We start from the raw sequence: 16,670 nt of genomic DNA on the forward strand, positions 1-16,670 counted from the left end.
ATGTGAGTCACTTTGTTTTATTTAAACTTAGTATATTCTTCTCCTGGTACATGTTTTCCCACCATTTTAAATACCCAAGGGGACTGTATCTTATCAATAAAGAATGATTTAGATGAACCAATGTTCACTTAATCCCAGCAGTGGGGAAGAAGTAAAGGGTACTACTACTGAATCACCCAAGAAAGTGGTAAGAACAAAATGGCAGATCTCAGTGATTAGAAGTCCAGCATCTGGGAACTTCCCTGATGGTGCAGAGGTTAAGAATCCACCTGCCAACGCAGGGGACACAGGTTCGATCCCTGGTCTGGGAAGATCCCACATGCTGGGGAGCAACTAAGCTCATGAGCCATAACTACTGAGCCTGCGCTCTGGAGCCCATGAGCCACAACTACTGAGCCCGCATGCCACAACTACTGAAGCCCATGCACCCTAGAGCCCGCAAGCCATAACTATTGAGTCCATGCACCACACCTACTGAAGCCTGCACGCGCTCTAGGGCCCGTGTGCCGCAACTATGGAGCCCGTGTGCTGCAGCTACCGAAGCCTGTGCGCCTAGAGCCCATGCTCCGCAACAAGAGAAGGCACTACAATGAGAAGCCCACCCACTGCAATGAAGAGTAGCCCCGCTCTCCGCAACTAGAGAAAGCCCATGAGCAGCAATGAAGACCCAACGCAGCCAAAAAAAAAAAAAAAAAGTCCAGCATCCGATCAGATTTATATCATTGTAGCACTTCGTGTGGCCAACTCCTAAGACTGTGTAAATTTTCTTTTCTGAACAAGTTAGACTGTGGTCTCCTTTCATTCTATTTTGCATTAAAAAACAAAACAAAGCATTCCCCTGAGGGGAAAAAAATCATACTTTTTAAAAGACTGACCACATAAAATTATTGGTTTATAAATCAATAAAATTTGATATCCAAATAAAATAGTTTTGTTCTTCCAGGAAATTCTCAAACACTTCAAAAAAGCATAGATGGGTGCTTTCGCTAACACATGGCCGTAACAACTATACAGCACAGAATCCTCATTTCACAGTTGCGTGACCAGCTGCACAAGGGGAAAACAAAACTGTGTGGAAAACTCACCTACAGCTCTGGGACCTCAGAAAGTAAACCTTAGGGAGAACCTGTACACTGTAAAGGTGGCCTGTCCCCGGACTGTGATCCAGTGGCAGGTCTGAGCAGGCGGTCACCTTGGCCCTGAGGAGTCTGGCTTGCTCTGGCCCCAAGGGGACTGGGTTCATTTCGGGATACCCCAGATCAGAAAGACCTACGCTTGGTGTAGGGCTATGCACTCGGCCTATGACAAGCCTGGTTTTCAGAAATGCTGCCACGTACTCTTGGAACCCAAGTCACAGGGCTCCACGCTGTGGCCCTACCTACGTGTCACAGTCACGTGCACTTGCAACTAGTATGAGCAAAAAGCACACGTGCACCAATGACTGAGACCTTCTAAACTCATCTGGACGTGTGACTTGAAGAAACCTGGAAACCAGGGTATTAAAGAAATGATGCTTCTGCAAAGAGAGAGATGGAGGCCACAGGTGGTCATCATTCAGTCCATGTGGGACTGTGAAGAGTCTTTAAGATGGGGAAATAGAGCTTCTCTCCAAATGCGATTTAGGATCCCGAGGAAAAGGTCACCCAGTACCGATTCTCAAAGATACTCAATGTGAAACTGTGTCAACCACATCACTTGAATCCAAATCTTTTGCTTCCCCTCTGATGTATACTCACCAACGGGTCAGAATTATTACTGCCAATGTGCAGAGAACGATTTGTCAAGTCAAATCCTCCAAAACTGCAGGTTCTCTGTGGAAAGGAGAGGGCAGAGCACTAACAATCCAGTTATGCTAAGACCATCCAGTAGCGCCAACCCAACACACGTCCCCTTTGTAGGATGTCACGGACCCACAGACGTGTTACAGGATGAGTAAGAGACGAGAAATGATGACGAAAAAAAATACATGACTCATGTTATAAGGAGACGCCACTCATTCTGCCCTTCCACAGGCCACTGGAACTGTGCCTACACCAGAGGTTCAGAATCCCCTTCACAGGCAAAAACCAACGGGTAAAAAAAAAAAAAAAATACACCAACCAAAAAACCATACATGTGTTAAGTGCTCTAAGATTCCTTGTCTCTTAGCAACAAAATTTCCCTTCCAGACCCCTTAATATCGGCTGCATACAGTAGTGATAATGAGGGAACATGTATTAGGGAACCCATGTGCTCAGAGTGGTCTTGGAAACCCAGATGTGAAGTCCTATAGCCCTGCCACTGACAGCAGGCTTTTCTGAGGGACTCTTGTTTTGTTTAGTTTTAAATCGCTGAGATGGAGGGAAAAAGGTTATGTTTATAGTAGAGTCCAATCAGGCCAAGAGGATTACTCACTCATTGCTTCCCTGACCTAGCCAAAAATGCTGATAACTCTCCCATCTAACTGCCCAACTTAATTACTTTTGACCCTTTCCTCAGAGTGTATGAAATAAAGACACCACATTTGCCCAGAAAGAAAAAGATTGATTCCGTGACTATCTCTGACCACACTACTTTAATTTCAATAGGAAAAACACTGATAGAATGAAAACTTCACTGTCCTTTCGGTTCGTTTCAAACTTTATGGACTGCTTATGTTTCAGTGCTTTTATATTTCCAGAACTTGGTTTGAATTCTCTGCTGTTTTTCTAGCAAAAGCTACTCAAGCACCACCTCTCCCCGCCAACCCCCACATCTTTAAGAAAAAGGAGAAATTCAAAGCACATTAATTTTTGTTATCACCGATTATCTTCTTAAGCAATTGGTAATAAAATGTGAATCACAGATTTGGGTGCCAATATTTTGTATTACCCGTTTCTCAGAGAACTCTAGTTAACAGCTATTAAAAGGAAGAAATGAACAGAAAAGCACAACATATACTATAAACATTGCTTTTTTAAAATAAATACACCTTAGATACATATTAACTGAACTGAGAAAGTAGAAACATCCAGGAAGGAAAGTGCCTAGGTTTTTGGAATCACACAGATAGGGACCCAAATCCTGGTTCTACCACTTAACTTGCTGTGTGACCACAGGTGGAGTACTGAACTCTCTGAGCTTTGGTTTCTTCATTAGTAAAATACTATCTATAGCCTATATTTGAGACTTCTAGCACACTGCCTGGCACAAAGCAGACACTCTAGGAATGTTGGTTTCTTCCATTACTTTTCATTAGGGCCGCACTGAGAATTTGGTAGCTTGTCCTGACAATTGTTATATTGAAGTTTAGGCTTAGTCAACATTCTAAATATGCAAATGAAGAACTGGAGCTTAGTTCTGGGCCTTATAATTCTGGGAGCTTCAAATGTAAAACCAGAGCAATCCCAGGAATGGGCCAAGAAGTGAAAGAGAGCAGGTGTAGCAGAAGGAAAGGCCAGGAGATACAGAAGTGTTATATTTCAGGATAACCGACATTCAGGATAGCACACAGCTGGTCTTCTCCTTCAGCAACGCTGTTGCTGCTGTTTTAAATAATCAACCACAGACATAACCTTCAATGGACATCATTCTCATTTTATATAAAAATATCAATGGACAATCTGACTTCCCTTACAGTCAACTTAACTGGACCTATATCTACTCTATAAAAAGAGAAAGACCTCTGCAAACAAAAACACTCACCAAATCCCCTAATCTGCAAGCAATGTTAGGACCATCTCTCAAGGCTAATTTTTAACTTTAACTTTCCCTTTGCAGCTTATAGTGCCAAATAAATTTTCTCATTTTTGCAAAGGCAGTCATTTTATTCTAGTTCCTCTCCTGTGACTCAGGGCTCCACAGACACAGTATGGCGTCCAGATGCCTCATCGTTTTACGGCTTTTGTACTTCCCTGCTTTGAATTCCAACACCGACTGCAGCACTGGAGCCCAGCATGTTATTTCTGATGCATATGAAATAACTGACAAAGAATTTATGTGGAAACTACAACTGCAATAAATTAGAAGCTCATTTATGTCTTCATATGACTGCTGCATGCATCGTCTCCTAAAATAAGAAGTTTAGAGGAAAGAGTGGACTGGTTTTCTTAACTACCAACTAAAACCTCTCCCAGTGACATGCTAAGATATTTGGAACTGATTCTTCTTTATCAATGGAGGATGAACAAAATATAACCGTCAGCACCACCTGAACTAATCTCCAACTTTTTCCGTAATGTCAGGTAGTTCTTGAAGCAGCACTCTTTCAACAGAGAAAACAAGAGAGAATAGTAAAAGAATGTAAACCAATCTTTGGTGGTCTACATGAATAACGCTTAAATGAGGTTTTTCAAGTTCAAACATCTCCTGTACGGATAATTACAAGAACATTTTAGATAGATGCTTGTGGATGAGAAGTACCAGTCAATGGAATGGTCATGCAGCTGAAAACACGTTTTGGGGGGGTTTGGATTTTTGTTTTTTAATGGACAAAATTCCAAAATGTCATGCATGTCTGTTTCCCCAAACAAAAATTGAATGACCAAATAAAAAGCAAAACAAGCGACCGTTTCCAGTGAGTACAAAGCATTGTCATTTCCCTGAGGTTTCATCAAGCAAATATGGCATTTTTTGAAAGACAAAAAGATCAAGGTTGAAGAGTAAAGGAAACTATACTTTTGAATAAAATGAAAGAGATATATGACAAGAAGAAAGGAAAACAATTTTTAAGTAAACCAAGTAAAGAAATTATTTTAATCCCTTAAAAAAAACCAGAAAAACAAAAAACCCTCTTCTGTTGTTAAAACACTTATATTCTGGGACCTCCCTGGTGGTCCGGTGGTTAACACGCCGAGCTTCCACTGCAGGGGGCACAGGTTCGATCCCTGGTCGGGTAACTAAGATCCCAACATGTTGCACAGGGCGGCCAAAAGAAAAAGAACTTACATTCCCCTATGTTCTCTGAATAACTAGAAAATTAAATTTTGTTTTCTTGATTGTACAATTATACTTACAAGAAACGGTATGTACAAATTTCTGATTTAGCACTGAACACGTATTTCAGCAAGTATTAAAACTGTCCAGTACTGCCTCAAATTCACAGTACTTTAAAAATACCCAGCCTCAGGCTGGTACTGGGGATAGAGGTTACAGAGTGCCACTTATACAGGGGGTGGAATTGGTACGTGAAAACAAGCTTGTCCAAATGTCCATACTCAAACGTCAGTGAAGAATTAATCACTGGCTCACAATGTGCACACAAGGGCCCACAATGGCACAAATCTTAGAAATATAACTTCTAGAGAGAAGGTCCTGATGAAGTTATATCATTAACCTGGCAATAAATAATATAAGGGATACATGAGCAGCTCAAGGCACTCAACCGGAAAAATTCTCAGTATTGCATGATTTAAACCCATGGGGCTGAGTCATCAATTTACACAGAAGAGGTGGATCTGTTCTATCAAGGTCATGTCCAAAGGTAGAGAGGCAGATGAACTAGGCAGAACACCTCGGAAGGTAAAAAACAAATTATACCAAGACTACGTAGCCACAGGTATTTCCCAAAAGATCTGTGGGTCAGAAATGAAGGAGTGACAACAAGAAATAATAACAAAGAACTGTTATTTTACAACAAAAACAAAACCAACCGAGGCTGTTGCCATGACAAAGAGCCAGAGGAAAAGCTGTTAACTGATAATATTAAAAGTGCTGCAAGATTTATAAGAATGTGAAAAAAGTGGAGATCGAGCAAGAAAGTCAACACATGGGAATATTTGGAAAACCTAAGGGCTGGTACGGACCTAAGCATCCTTTAAGGAGGGCATTGACCCCAAAAGCAGAACTTGATTGAATGAATTTAAATTACAGCAACCGTCTGGGCAAGAACATGTTACAAATGTGAAGGAACTCTGGGAGAAGCCATCATGGGAGGTGGCAGTACAGTCTACTCCTTCAGACCTATAAAAGGGGACAGGCCAGCAGACCCAAGTGGATTAAGCAGGGCGCCAGGGGCCAGGAAGTGCACAGTTCCTCCACACCCTGTGCCATTTTATATGGGCTCTTGTGCAAACTAAAAGTTGGGTGGGAATTTCAGGGGGGAAATTCCTATGTTCTCCAGTTCAATATAAGTCTTGCCCTGAAAATAAATTTTACTAGGTCTCTAATAATTCAGTAATAAAATTGAAGACCATTTCATTATTTGAAAGTAAGTACTTTATTCCTTGCTATGTACAGAATAATCTATGGGGCAGTGGAGGACATTTCCAAACGTTGATCCTTTTGTTTAAAAAAGATAAGCACATCAAATATACTTAAGTAAAACAAAAGAGCTCTAATTTTTCTTTCCTTTTAGATTTGAGAACTTTCCGTCTGCCCCTAGTAATAAAAGAAAGCACCTTACAGTGTTTTTTCGAATCACCAAATTGGCAATGATGATGGTGGCAATCTACCGTGAGCTAGTTCCTACTGTTTTAACTCACTGAGAGAAGAAACATCTCTCTTAAGGGCAAAACTTCCTTCTGTTTTGAATCAGCTTCCTTGAGGCCAAGTAACACGATGGCTGCGACTCAAGACAGCCACTTCTAGAAGGAGGCCAGACCCCACCCCTGTACCCTGAGAGCCCTTCTCTGGATCAGCTTCAATGTTTAGTTTTAAATTAAAACTCAAACAGCTTCAACTGGCAAGAGGACAAATGGGAAAGAGGGAGAAGCCATTCCTCAAGGAAAGTGGGGGTAGGAATGGAGGTGATGGAGGGACAGAGCATGAGAAGAGCAGGGAGGACGCCAGCCTGCACGCAAGAAAGGCCATAATGCTTGACTGCACATCACAGAAATGACAAGGCCGTCCCCATGACTGTCTTTGTGACTCACGGACTTCTGGCGGATTCTCAAGAGAACCCTTTTGGTACAGCGGTCCACCGTGGCGGCCCACTTCCTCCTGGTCTCCTCCTCCTCCAGCAAGCACCGTCTCAGGTCCTGCTTCTCGGCCTTGCTCAGGGTCCTGTCTGAGGCAGGACGCACTAGCTGGGTCAGGTTCAGGTGGCTGTACAGGCTGCGCTCCACCACGTACGTGACATTGAACTCGCTGACGGAGGGGCGCCCGCGCACCCTCCTGCCGGGGCCGCCACTGACCCCGCCCCCTTTGGGTTTCTGCCGGAGCAGCTGCAGGTCGCAGGTGGTGCTGTTGATGCCTTTTCTAGAGGGACGCTGGCAGAGGAAAGCTCTAGAACAGGAATAATTAGTATCCGTTTTCTTCAAGCGGATCTGCTTCCGGACGCTCTGAACCTCCTCTAGGGACACTAGGAGGTGGTGCCGGCGACGGTGGCTGTCGTAGAAGCAAACACCATCGGTACTTACCCCGTGGCTCAGGGACCCGAGACCCTTCTTCATCTCCCCCTCGGTGAGGGAGCGGGACACCTTCTGGGCCTTGTCGTCTTCTGGGTAGGAGAAGAACGTCCCCATCTTCTTGGGGGGCTTGATCAGGCCCCGGCTCTCTCCTTTGCTGAAGGTTTTGACCAGCTTCCGGCCGGCACCCCAGGTGTCCAGGCTGCTGGATGATGGAGAAGTGGTGAGAGAGTCTGAATCATCTTCTGGAGGTTTCTCAGGAGAGGCATCGAAGAAAAATGGCTTCTTGTGCACTCCAGAGTACAGGGCAGACCTTTCATCCGGGACCGGGGAACTCTCAAACACCTGCTCCTCCCCGCCTGGAGGGAATCAACACAGACACAGTCACGGGTTCCTGTCAACAAACCTTTGCGTCCTCTCACAGATTTGCCTTTAGACCCCCAACCCTGCAAAAAATGAGCTAAACCATGCGGCGACCGCAGTGATGCCCCTCCCCACAATCACTTACCCTCCAGAAACCCAGCTCCTGCTTAAATAAATGCACATAAAGAAGAAAAGAAACTGAGCAAATAATGGTTTCACACAGGCTTACTGTTAAAAGGTTTCAGATGCGATTTCTCCTCCTCCTCTCAATATCTTTGTAGACCAAACACCTTAACAGACCTATTAAAAATGGCATTTGGACACTCGAAGCCCATCCATAACACAATATTCCTTGGCATTTAACGATAATTATCCTTCCCAGTTTGCAAGTGCAATCCTCAGAAGCTAGGAATCAATCGTTCTCCCTTCTGAAAGGCTCTCCTGTTGAGTCTGGCTGGCTTTTTATAGTCAGAGTGTGATGAATGCCATGTGGCTGACAGTAATTTTTTTTATTGATACATATGCCATTTAAGTAATTAAGTCACCAAGGGAGAAGTCTGGGTGAGGAAACGCCATAAAGGGTCGTAGATTGCAAATGCAACTGACAAACGGTCCCCACTTGATAAGCCAAACACAAAAAGTTGCGGAGCTGGGGGACCAAGACAGACATTCCCATCAACGCAGGCCCTGCTACAAAGCAGCAAGGGCATTTAAGGGCCTGGACACGCAAGCAGCCCCATGGAGTGTTCCATTTCTTCTCAAGGATTCCAGCTCTTCAAGCCATCACTGGAGGCAGGTATCCAGCCAAGACTTCCAGAGACCAGTGGAAAGGTTTGGACTTGCTGGCAGGAAAATTGAGTTCTTTTCTGCATGTGTTATGTGAACATCTGTGAGAAAAGAAGTAGGTCAAACTCTGGGTGTAGTGATCCTAACTGGCTGTGTCCCTTTAATTATAAGGAAACTTCTGAGCACTGCAGCTTTGTGCCAGCTGAATTGTGAAGGGGAAAAAGCACCAAGTTCCTTGGAACAGACGGATGGCACTAAATACACCACCTGGGATGAGGGTCCCAGTGTGTGGTTAAATGTCAAAGACGAAGGGAGAGGGTGGCTCGCTCCAGAGGAGCAAAAGATGAGCGACTGGTAGCAGGCCTTTAAAATTCCAGAAGTTTCTTAGTTTTCCAAATGATGGGAATTACAGTTACAAATATAAAAAGGACCTGCTGCTATTAAATACAACCCAAGGTTGACTTTGATGTCAAGGAGATGGTGGTGGGGAGGGAGATTCAAAATTATATCTGGTCCAAAGTTCTCCATCATCTGCAGCACAAATATATTCACTCAAGAATTATTCCCGGATCTTTCAAGGGAGTTTAAAAGCAGGGTCTGTGGTTCTGACGAATACTGGCCGGACCAGAAGCAGTGTGCACACGTCGTGAATGTCTCCCACTCCTTCCTCAGGACACCTAATATGGACTGAAGACCACGGGTCCTTACGTTACTGGAAGTAAAAATGGCAACCTCTTCCGGATACAGTCTACCCTCCACTTCCAGGGATGAAGTGATGGGGCTGAGAGGCATAGCCTGGTGGCAGGGGCAGCCCAACAGAGGACTTTTCTCTAAAAGTAGTCCAATCACAGATCATGACTTCATATTTAGCCCAGGTGTCCAGAGAGGTGTGCAAAGGCCCTCATTTACGCACAGTCTTAAGGGGCCTTGGGGAAGTTAAGGACCTGTCACTCAGCAGTGGTCTGGAAATTTTCTGGATTCTATATTTGGTGTTGTCATCAGAGATTCCAATACTTCGGTGTCACATTTGAGTTTGGGACCAGCTGGTTCACACATGCCTGTGATGTATGTAGCTCTACTTCCTGGTTCTGGCACGTCGGCATCTGGTAAAGAGTTTGGAGGGAAACATGGCAAATGCTTCCAAAGAGGCCACCTCAGCCCGTGCTGAGGGCAGTCCTCATGTGGTACATGAGGTTCTTCTGCCTGTGCCTGACCCAGGCCTGAAATCCCAGCCCAGACTGGATTCCTTGGGTTTAGAGCATTACTTCTCCCATTCACCTCTGACTTGAAAGTACAAGTATCAAGTCAAAAGTACGACAATCAAGATGCTCTCATTCCATCATCATTTGGCGTGTGATTTGCTTCTTGCTCAGCTGAGATCAGAATACGGAAGGGAAGGTGATTCTGACCAGAGGAAGGAGTCAGGAGATAGGATGGCTGAATGCCAAGGATGCAGATTGATGCCCTAGATTCCAGCCCTGGCTCTGCTACTCACCACCTCCATGAGTGTGGGCAATTATTTCATCTCTCCGAGTCTGTTTCCTCACCTGGAATAATGCCTACCTATTTTATTTTATTTTATTTTATTTTATTTTATTTATTTTTTCGGCTGTGCCATGAGGCTTGTGGGATCTTAGTTCCCCGACCAGGTATTGAACTCAAACTGGACAGTCAGGGAATTCCCACTGCCTACCTATTTTATTAGTATCTATTATAAGGTTATTGAGAGGATAAAATTAAATGAAAAGAGATGTGAAGGTACTTCATAAGCCGAAAAGCACTGTACAAAAGCTAATGATTCATTAGCAGCTTACAGATGAACTGGAGAAATGAGGGAAGAGAGTGGGTGGCTATCAGCTTTGGGTAGAAGACACAGAAATGGCTGGATGAAGGGCGCCGCCCTGGCCTACAAGTTCATATTGTCTAAGGTCATGCACGCCCCAGATAAGGACTTGCAACTCAAGTTACAAGGGTAAGACTGGGTGATGGATTGTAACTCTCCTGGCTTTTCCAAGACTCCAGAGCTGGGGGGTGAGAGATGGGGTGGGAGCAGAGTACAGACCCAGGAGGTAGAGGAGTCAGGCTGCTCAGACGTTAACTCCGGGTCTCCGGCCAGCTGGCTCGGTGACCATGAGTAAATTACTTCCCCTCTTTGTGTCTGTCGGAGTTTCTTTATTTGTGAAATGGGGGTAGTATCAGTGCCTGCCTCTGGTGGCTGTTCTGAAGATGACATATTAACAGGAACATAAAATCTAAAGTGTTCAGGAAAGTGGCTGGCGCACAGAAGGCTCTCCGTAAACGCTCATTATTATTCAGACAACTTAGTATTGGCACAGGCATGAGGGAAGTCAAAAGGATCAGCTCTTTGAAGGCCCAGGGGCAGGAGGAGGGGTTGTTGGGCGTATGAATCTCTCCAGCTTTGCAAAGCAGGTGCCAGGGTGGCCTCTCTGTATCAGCATCGGTTCTGTTGCTGCTGAGGAACCGCAGAACGTTCTACCATGCACAGGATGGAGGCGTTCTCATCTAGCATGGTGCTGGGGGCAGCCTGCAGTGGATGACCTCAGCTGCACACACACCCGGGGCCTCTCCTGGTGCCAATGGCAAGCCTGGTCAATAGCACCCCAGCTCCCCAGACGTGTCACTGGGGATTCAAACTCACTAAATCCATCTTCCGTCTAGGACACCTAATTCATATCAAGATGAATCAAAGTTCAGAGCTAAAAGTCCGTATAGTTATTACTTTTCACCCTACAGCTACCTCTTTGGGTATATTTCCCCATTTTTTCAACTATGTCTCTCAGAGACAGTTGAATTGATTTACTCTGACATAAATATACAAATGAGAACATTTCTGCATTTTTATGAGTGTTATTCTAGTGGAAAGGCTGCCCCAACACATATGACTATCGCATACGAAGGGGCTCCTGGGTGGTAGGCCCAGGACCAGGTACTGCTCCCATTTATCTCATTTATGGACAAGACCCACCAATCTATGCATGATATGTGAGATTTAACTTTGGCAAGCATGCATGAGGTTTGTTTTAAAAATGCAACACTCCCAAGGTTGAATGATGGCTCTTCCATATGGTTCTACTTAATATTACCAAACGACACTGTGTGTGATTTCAGTAAGAGCTGCCACGGGGAGAGGAAGTCAGGCTATATTCTGTCCTGTGAAATCATGACAGACAGGCAGGTATTAAAACAGCCAAATGTAAATCAGCATTGCACCCGGAATTACCATGCAAAAGACACCCAGATGAAACCCTGGAACTAAACACAGCTCTAAGTTTATGAAACTGGCCGTGAAGCAGATAGAGTCTCTCTCCCTCTGTCTCTCCCTCTGTTTCTCTGTCTCTCTCCTCTTTTCTTTTCCCTTTTTAGCTCCACTTTCCCACAGTTACCCCCTCACCTTCAGTATTCCTCCAGGGGATTTAAACTGATAATTACATCAAACAAAAATTTTAAGAACAGCAGTAATAACAACAAGAAACCCTCATCTATTTAAATAAAGGGGAATTCAGTTCCTTCCAAGGTTTGATTTATGTACAACAAAAAAGCCTCTATAATGATATTTTTTAAACCTACATGTTAAAATTTTGAACTTCCTCGCAATGTAGATGTGACACTTCAACAAGTAATGTGCTTTAAAAAAAAAAAAATTCTTTCCAGTACTTCCTTCAATTCACTAATTGTTTTCCAAACAGGAAATCTTACTCTTTTATTGTAACTTTTTGCAAGAATTTTACAAGATGCTGCAAACACACTTTACTAACAATAAGAAAGATGGACACGGTTGAGATTCAAACTGTCATAATTGCACTTCAAAGGTTAACTATTCATTGCAATAAATCCAAGCTCATGCCCCTTTCGATATTATTGCTTCCTCTGACAAGTGGCTTAGCCAGGGATCTAGCTCTTAAGAATCCACGTAGAATGCGAGGTCCTTAAAGCCTCATTGGAACCGAGACTTGAGACTGTTTACAGGAAGAACAAATCATCCCTCAGAGATCTGAAAGGACATTAAGTGCCTCGTCTGTTAGATGTTTGAGATGGAGGTATATTAACTTTGGACTAAATTCACAGGGTTAGAACCACCATCCTTTTGGGAGCAGAGGCTTATGCTCAGAAGGTGATATAAAATAAAGTTTATATAAAATGGTGTAAGGTCAAAATGAAAGCCGTACCACATCTTGAGAAGATTTCATTGTCATACGCTAGCCATTTCCCCTCTTTGTAATGCTGAAATAACTAAGCCCCTGGAATGCTGGACGCCAGGATCCTTCGTCCCGGAAGGTACTGAGCGTCGCCCTGCTCACCTGCAGACCCGAATTCTCCCTCCGCCAGCCTCAGCCGGAACTCAAGCCATTTTCTACTTTCATATTTTCTACCGACAGACGGACCCCAAATGATTGACTTTGGAATAAGCGGGGTAGAGTTTGCTTTTTTACCTTCAGGGCTGGGCTTCTTCATTTCTTCCACCCTGATTAGTTTCTTTCTCACTCTGCGAGTGGAGTTTACCAGCTTGTGTAACCTCTTAAACTTCACCGACTCTTCCGTCTCATCATCCGACTGTTCTCTTGACTGTCAAAGAAACAAAGGAAAAGTTAATCAGATAATTGCCCGGTGCAGCTCCGCCTCACTGCCAGTCTGAACTCTGGGCAGCTCTGCAGCTGAACTTGGGGCACCGACAAAGCTGCCCAACAGGTTCTTGGAGCAACACGTATCATCATCTTAAGGTCTAACTTGGTGGAGAATTAGGTCCTAGGCACCACAACACACACCGATGCCCTGGCCCGGCATGTGGTGCATTTGTCTCAATGAATTCCGGGTCTCCTTCAGAGAACTCGGGCAGGATGCTCTCCTAGGCCGGCCCTGTAATTCCAGTTACACTGCTGTGGTTTGGGCCAGGCTCTCTGTCTGGCCCATCAGGACTCGCTGTTTAACGTGGTCATCGACTACTTCTCCAAACCCAAATTCTGTTGACTTGTTCCAGTCCTCCCCGAAAATCAAAAACAGCAGGGCAGGAAAACGGAAGAGATGCAGAAAGCCATCTTCGGTCCCATCTGTGAGGACCGTCTGCCACATCTCAGCCATCCCTCCTTCGGCCTCTCCCAGCTCCTTCCGAGAGCTCACAAGGCGAGCATGGGGACAGGCCCTGCATTCCTCCACGAGGGACAAGGGAAAAAGCTGACCTTTTCAGCCATACAGTCCTGTCCATATTCCCCAGCATCCCATTTCGTTCTGCAGTGATTCAAGTATGCTCAGTCCAGCTGTTTTCCCTCAAGTATCAAACATTACAGAGAGAGAGAGAGAAAAAAAAAGTCTCTCTGCAGCAGTGACCCAAGCGAAAAACAATCCTTTCCTTGTGAACAAAATGCGGGTCTCGTTTCCAAGTTAGCTTCAACATTCAACACGCAGCTTCCTCTGTTTTATCTGTTCAAAATGTGAAACAGAGTCTCCAACTCAGTGGATGAGCTGCCCGGGCCTGGCGCGCAGGTATCCCCAGGAGCGCAGAGCCCGGCGGAAGTGCGCAGCGTCCACAGAGCCCAGGCCGCTCGGAGCGGCTCCAGTTCACCCTGCGCATCCTGCCAACAGCCTTCTCTCCATCTCCTCCAACCTAGTTCACTGACAGAGTCCGGAGAGAAATGCCTCCAACCAAAACCAAACCACATCTCCGAACACGAGCCTAATAAGGAGAACTCCCCCCTCCAAGAAATACTCTCATTAATCCCAATTTTATAGAAACTAAATAGGTAAGCAAGAGTTAGCAGAGAACAGTTCAAGAGGAAATGAGGTAGGGATTATATTAATTACTTAGGCAGAAAAAAATAGTGCCTGCTGTGAGTCCACAAGTATTTCTGTAGCACTCTGGCCCTGCGTAAGGGAGATACGACCCATATTGTGGCCTCTGTCCTCGCCCTGGAGTTCCCAGCACTGGAGCCATTGCACTTTCTCACTGCAAAATTATAAGCAAACCATTAACTTGCTAAAGAATAATTATTACAACCCATGAACGGCCAGTCATCGGGACAGGGGTATTTCTCAGGCTTCCCTTCTGTGAAGTATGTCAATGTCCAATTTCTTTAAAGGTCCTAGGTAAAATATTGCATACACATTTCAGAATTAAGGTTAACTGCTGGTTACCTGGTAATGAAGAGCAGAAATCGACGCCCAGATAACAGGGGAAGGAGGATACATTGCATGCTGGTAATCAGGCTTAAGGCATTTGGTCTAAATCTTAAAATGTAACAAATTAAAATAATAAGTACAGCTTCTACTACATAATGGCAATTGTCTGATTTGAATTTTACTTTTTCTTGGATGAATTGTTGGTTTGCGATGGAACGGTCAGAGTGGTCAACCAGAGGAATGAGAACTTGGTTAGCCCTCATTCTGGGTAATCAGCACCTGAACAAAACCACAGTGCATGGAATTACACATAAACACTGAAAAACATTCTGCCTTCTTGATGTATCTCGAGAGTCAAGTACTTCTAATAGAAGAGTCGACACTTGATTACAGAAAGCTTCTGTACCTACAAATCTAGACCATCTATAACCCTCACGTTAAAAAATTCTGAAGTCAAGTGAGAATGAAATAAGCACAGGTTGTCCATAAATAAGTTCCAGGAAGCTGCATCACAGGATGAAGATCACTCATACCTAGCCTGGGGGTTGCTGGTGGTGGTGTGCATGGGGGCTGGGGGGGAGTAAAAAGAGAAATGGGACCCGGAAAGGAGTACTACAAAAATCTTGAGTCCACCGAAGACACAAATCACTTGTAGGAAGCAGACCACCGGAAAGAGCTTTTCAGGGAAAAATCGAAACAGCTGAACCAGGACAGCAGATTTAAAGGCAATGCCCTCCCCTACCCCACCCCATGCCCCACCATCCTACCTTCCTCTGCCCCAGATTCACTGGGGCGAAAAAGAACATATTCCAGGTACTTATTTAATTGCTTTCACATGTTCCATCTATTTTTGAGGAACAAGAACTCTTTAGAACTTTGAGTTAGTGTTATTTTTCTTTTTCTTTAAAAAAACTAAAAGTCTGGAGGTGTTTGCCACTGACAAATCACAAATCATAGCAACCAGTAACTTTCTTTGCATTAGCATGTTTCTGAACACTAGATGAGATAGATGCAGCACAATTTATATGAAGAGACATGTAGGATAAAACCAAAGTCATTCAAGATATATATATATATATATATATATCTTATTATCATTTTAAAAATAGAAAATCTCCTCTGAAGTGAGCCCGGAAGTCACTGGAGGTAGTTGAACAGTGTATCCCAAGGATGCTTTTTATTGAGAGAGGTGTTGACTTCTCACTTCCTTCTGAGTCCAGAGGAAAAAGAGTTGTGAAATATTTGCCTTTAAAAAATTCTCTCCAGCTGTTTCAACATAAAGACTCCGTAAACGGCATGCAGTTTTCTTTTAAACTAGGGAGTAAAGCTTAAATTCCTCATTTCACGTCTCTCCTTTTAAATAAGCATGTGCCACTTCCCAAATGCTGAAGAAAAGACTTGTCTTTTTATTCAGAAAATACACCCCCCATACATGTGTGAGATGGGAGTGTGAGAATTTTTTAAAATTAAGAAACAGATATGGGTATATAAAGGAAACCCTCACACCTAGGGGAACTTTGTAGAAGATGAGGGAAATCTGCAATGTATATAAAATGAATGATTGATTCCAAGAAATAGACTCAGAGTTATTATAAAACAGGTTTTAAATAAACTACAGTGAAAAAAATAACAGTGTATGTTTATATACATTCAAACACAAGATGGCATCTCTTCCCCTCCCTGTCCTAGCCCAGGTCAGAGTGCTAAGATAAACTTTAGTTTGACCAGCTTCTAAATTAGAAGGTGAAAACTCAATCATCTGTATAAAACCCCCCACCTCCAAACCTGTAGTAGAAAAGGCAACCGATTTACCCCACCAAAGGATGTGGATTTACAATACTGTAAATAGAAACATTTAATTTCCAGCCTCTCTATTGCATATTTTTCCACCAGAAAGCCCATATGGCTCAACTTTTAATTACTTTGGCTAATGCTATATGTAGTAATTCTGTGGTGAATGCTTAAGTGTTTCATTTCTGGTTTCCATGGCAACATTACATCAGATTGCAGACAGCTGGCTCCACAGTTTTAAACCATAACAAATTGACCAAGCCAAGGCACAAAACTATAGCTGCTTTAAAGAGA

General features: G+C 43.9%; 1 protein-coding gene across 4 annotated transcripts in view; it reads right to left on the reverse strand.

Annotated features, from left to right (window-relative positions):
* SASH1 (SAM and SH3 domain containing 1) overlaps positions 1-16,670 on the reverse strand; it is a 185,967-nt gene that overhangs the window by 23,041 nt on the left and 146,256 nt on the right. For 3 of the 4 annotated variants that reach the window (XM_060029820.1, XM_060029819.1, XM_060029821.1), the window contains 3 exons: positions 12,905-13,037; positions 7,317-7,663; positions 1,737-1,811 (listed from right to left, as the gene is read on the reverse strand). In XM_060029820.1, the coding sequence (XP_059885803.1) occupies positions 1,737-1,811; positions 7,317-7,663; positions 12,905-13,037 (555 nt within the window). Of the gene's footprint in view, positions 1-1,736; positions 1,812-6,830; positions 7,664-12,904; positions 13,038-16,670 lie in introns of all 4 variants that reach the window. The other variant, XM_060029822.1, reaches the window with a different exon arrangement.

The sequence above is a fragment of the Delphinus delphis genome, chromosome 14, assembly GCF_949987515.2.
Source record: "Delphinus delphis chromosome 14, mDelDel1.2, whole genome shotgun sequence".
Lineage (NCBI taxonomy): Eukaryota > Metazoa > Chordata > Mammalia > Artiodactyla > Delphinidae > Delphinus > Delphinus delphis.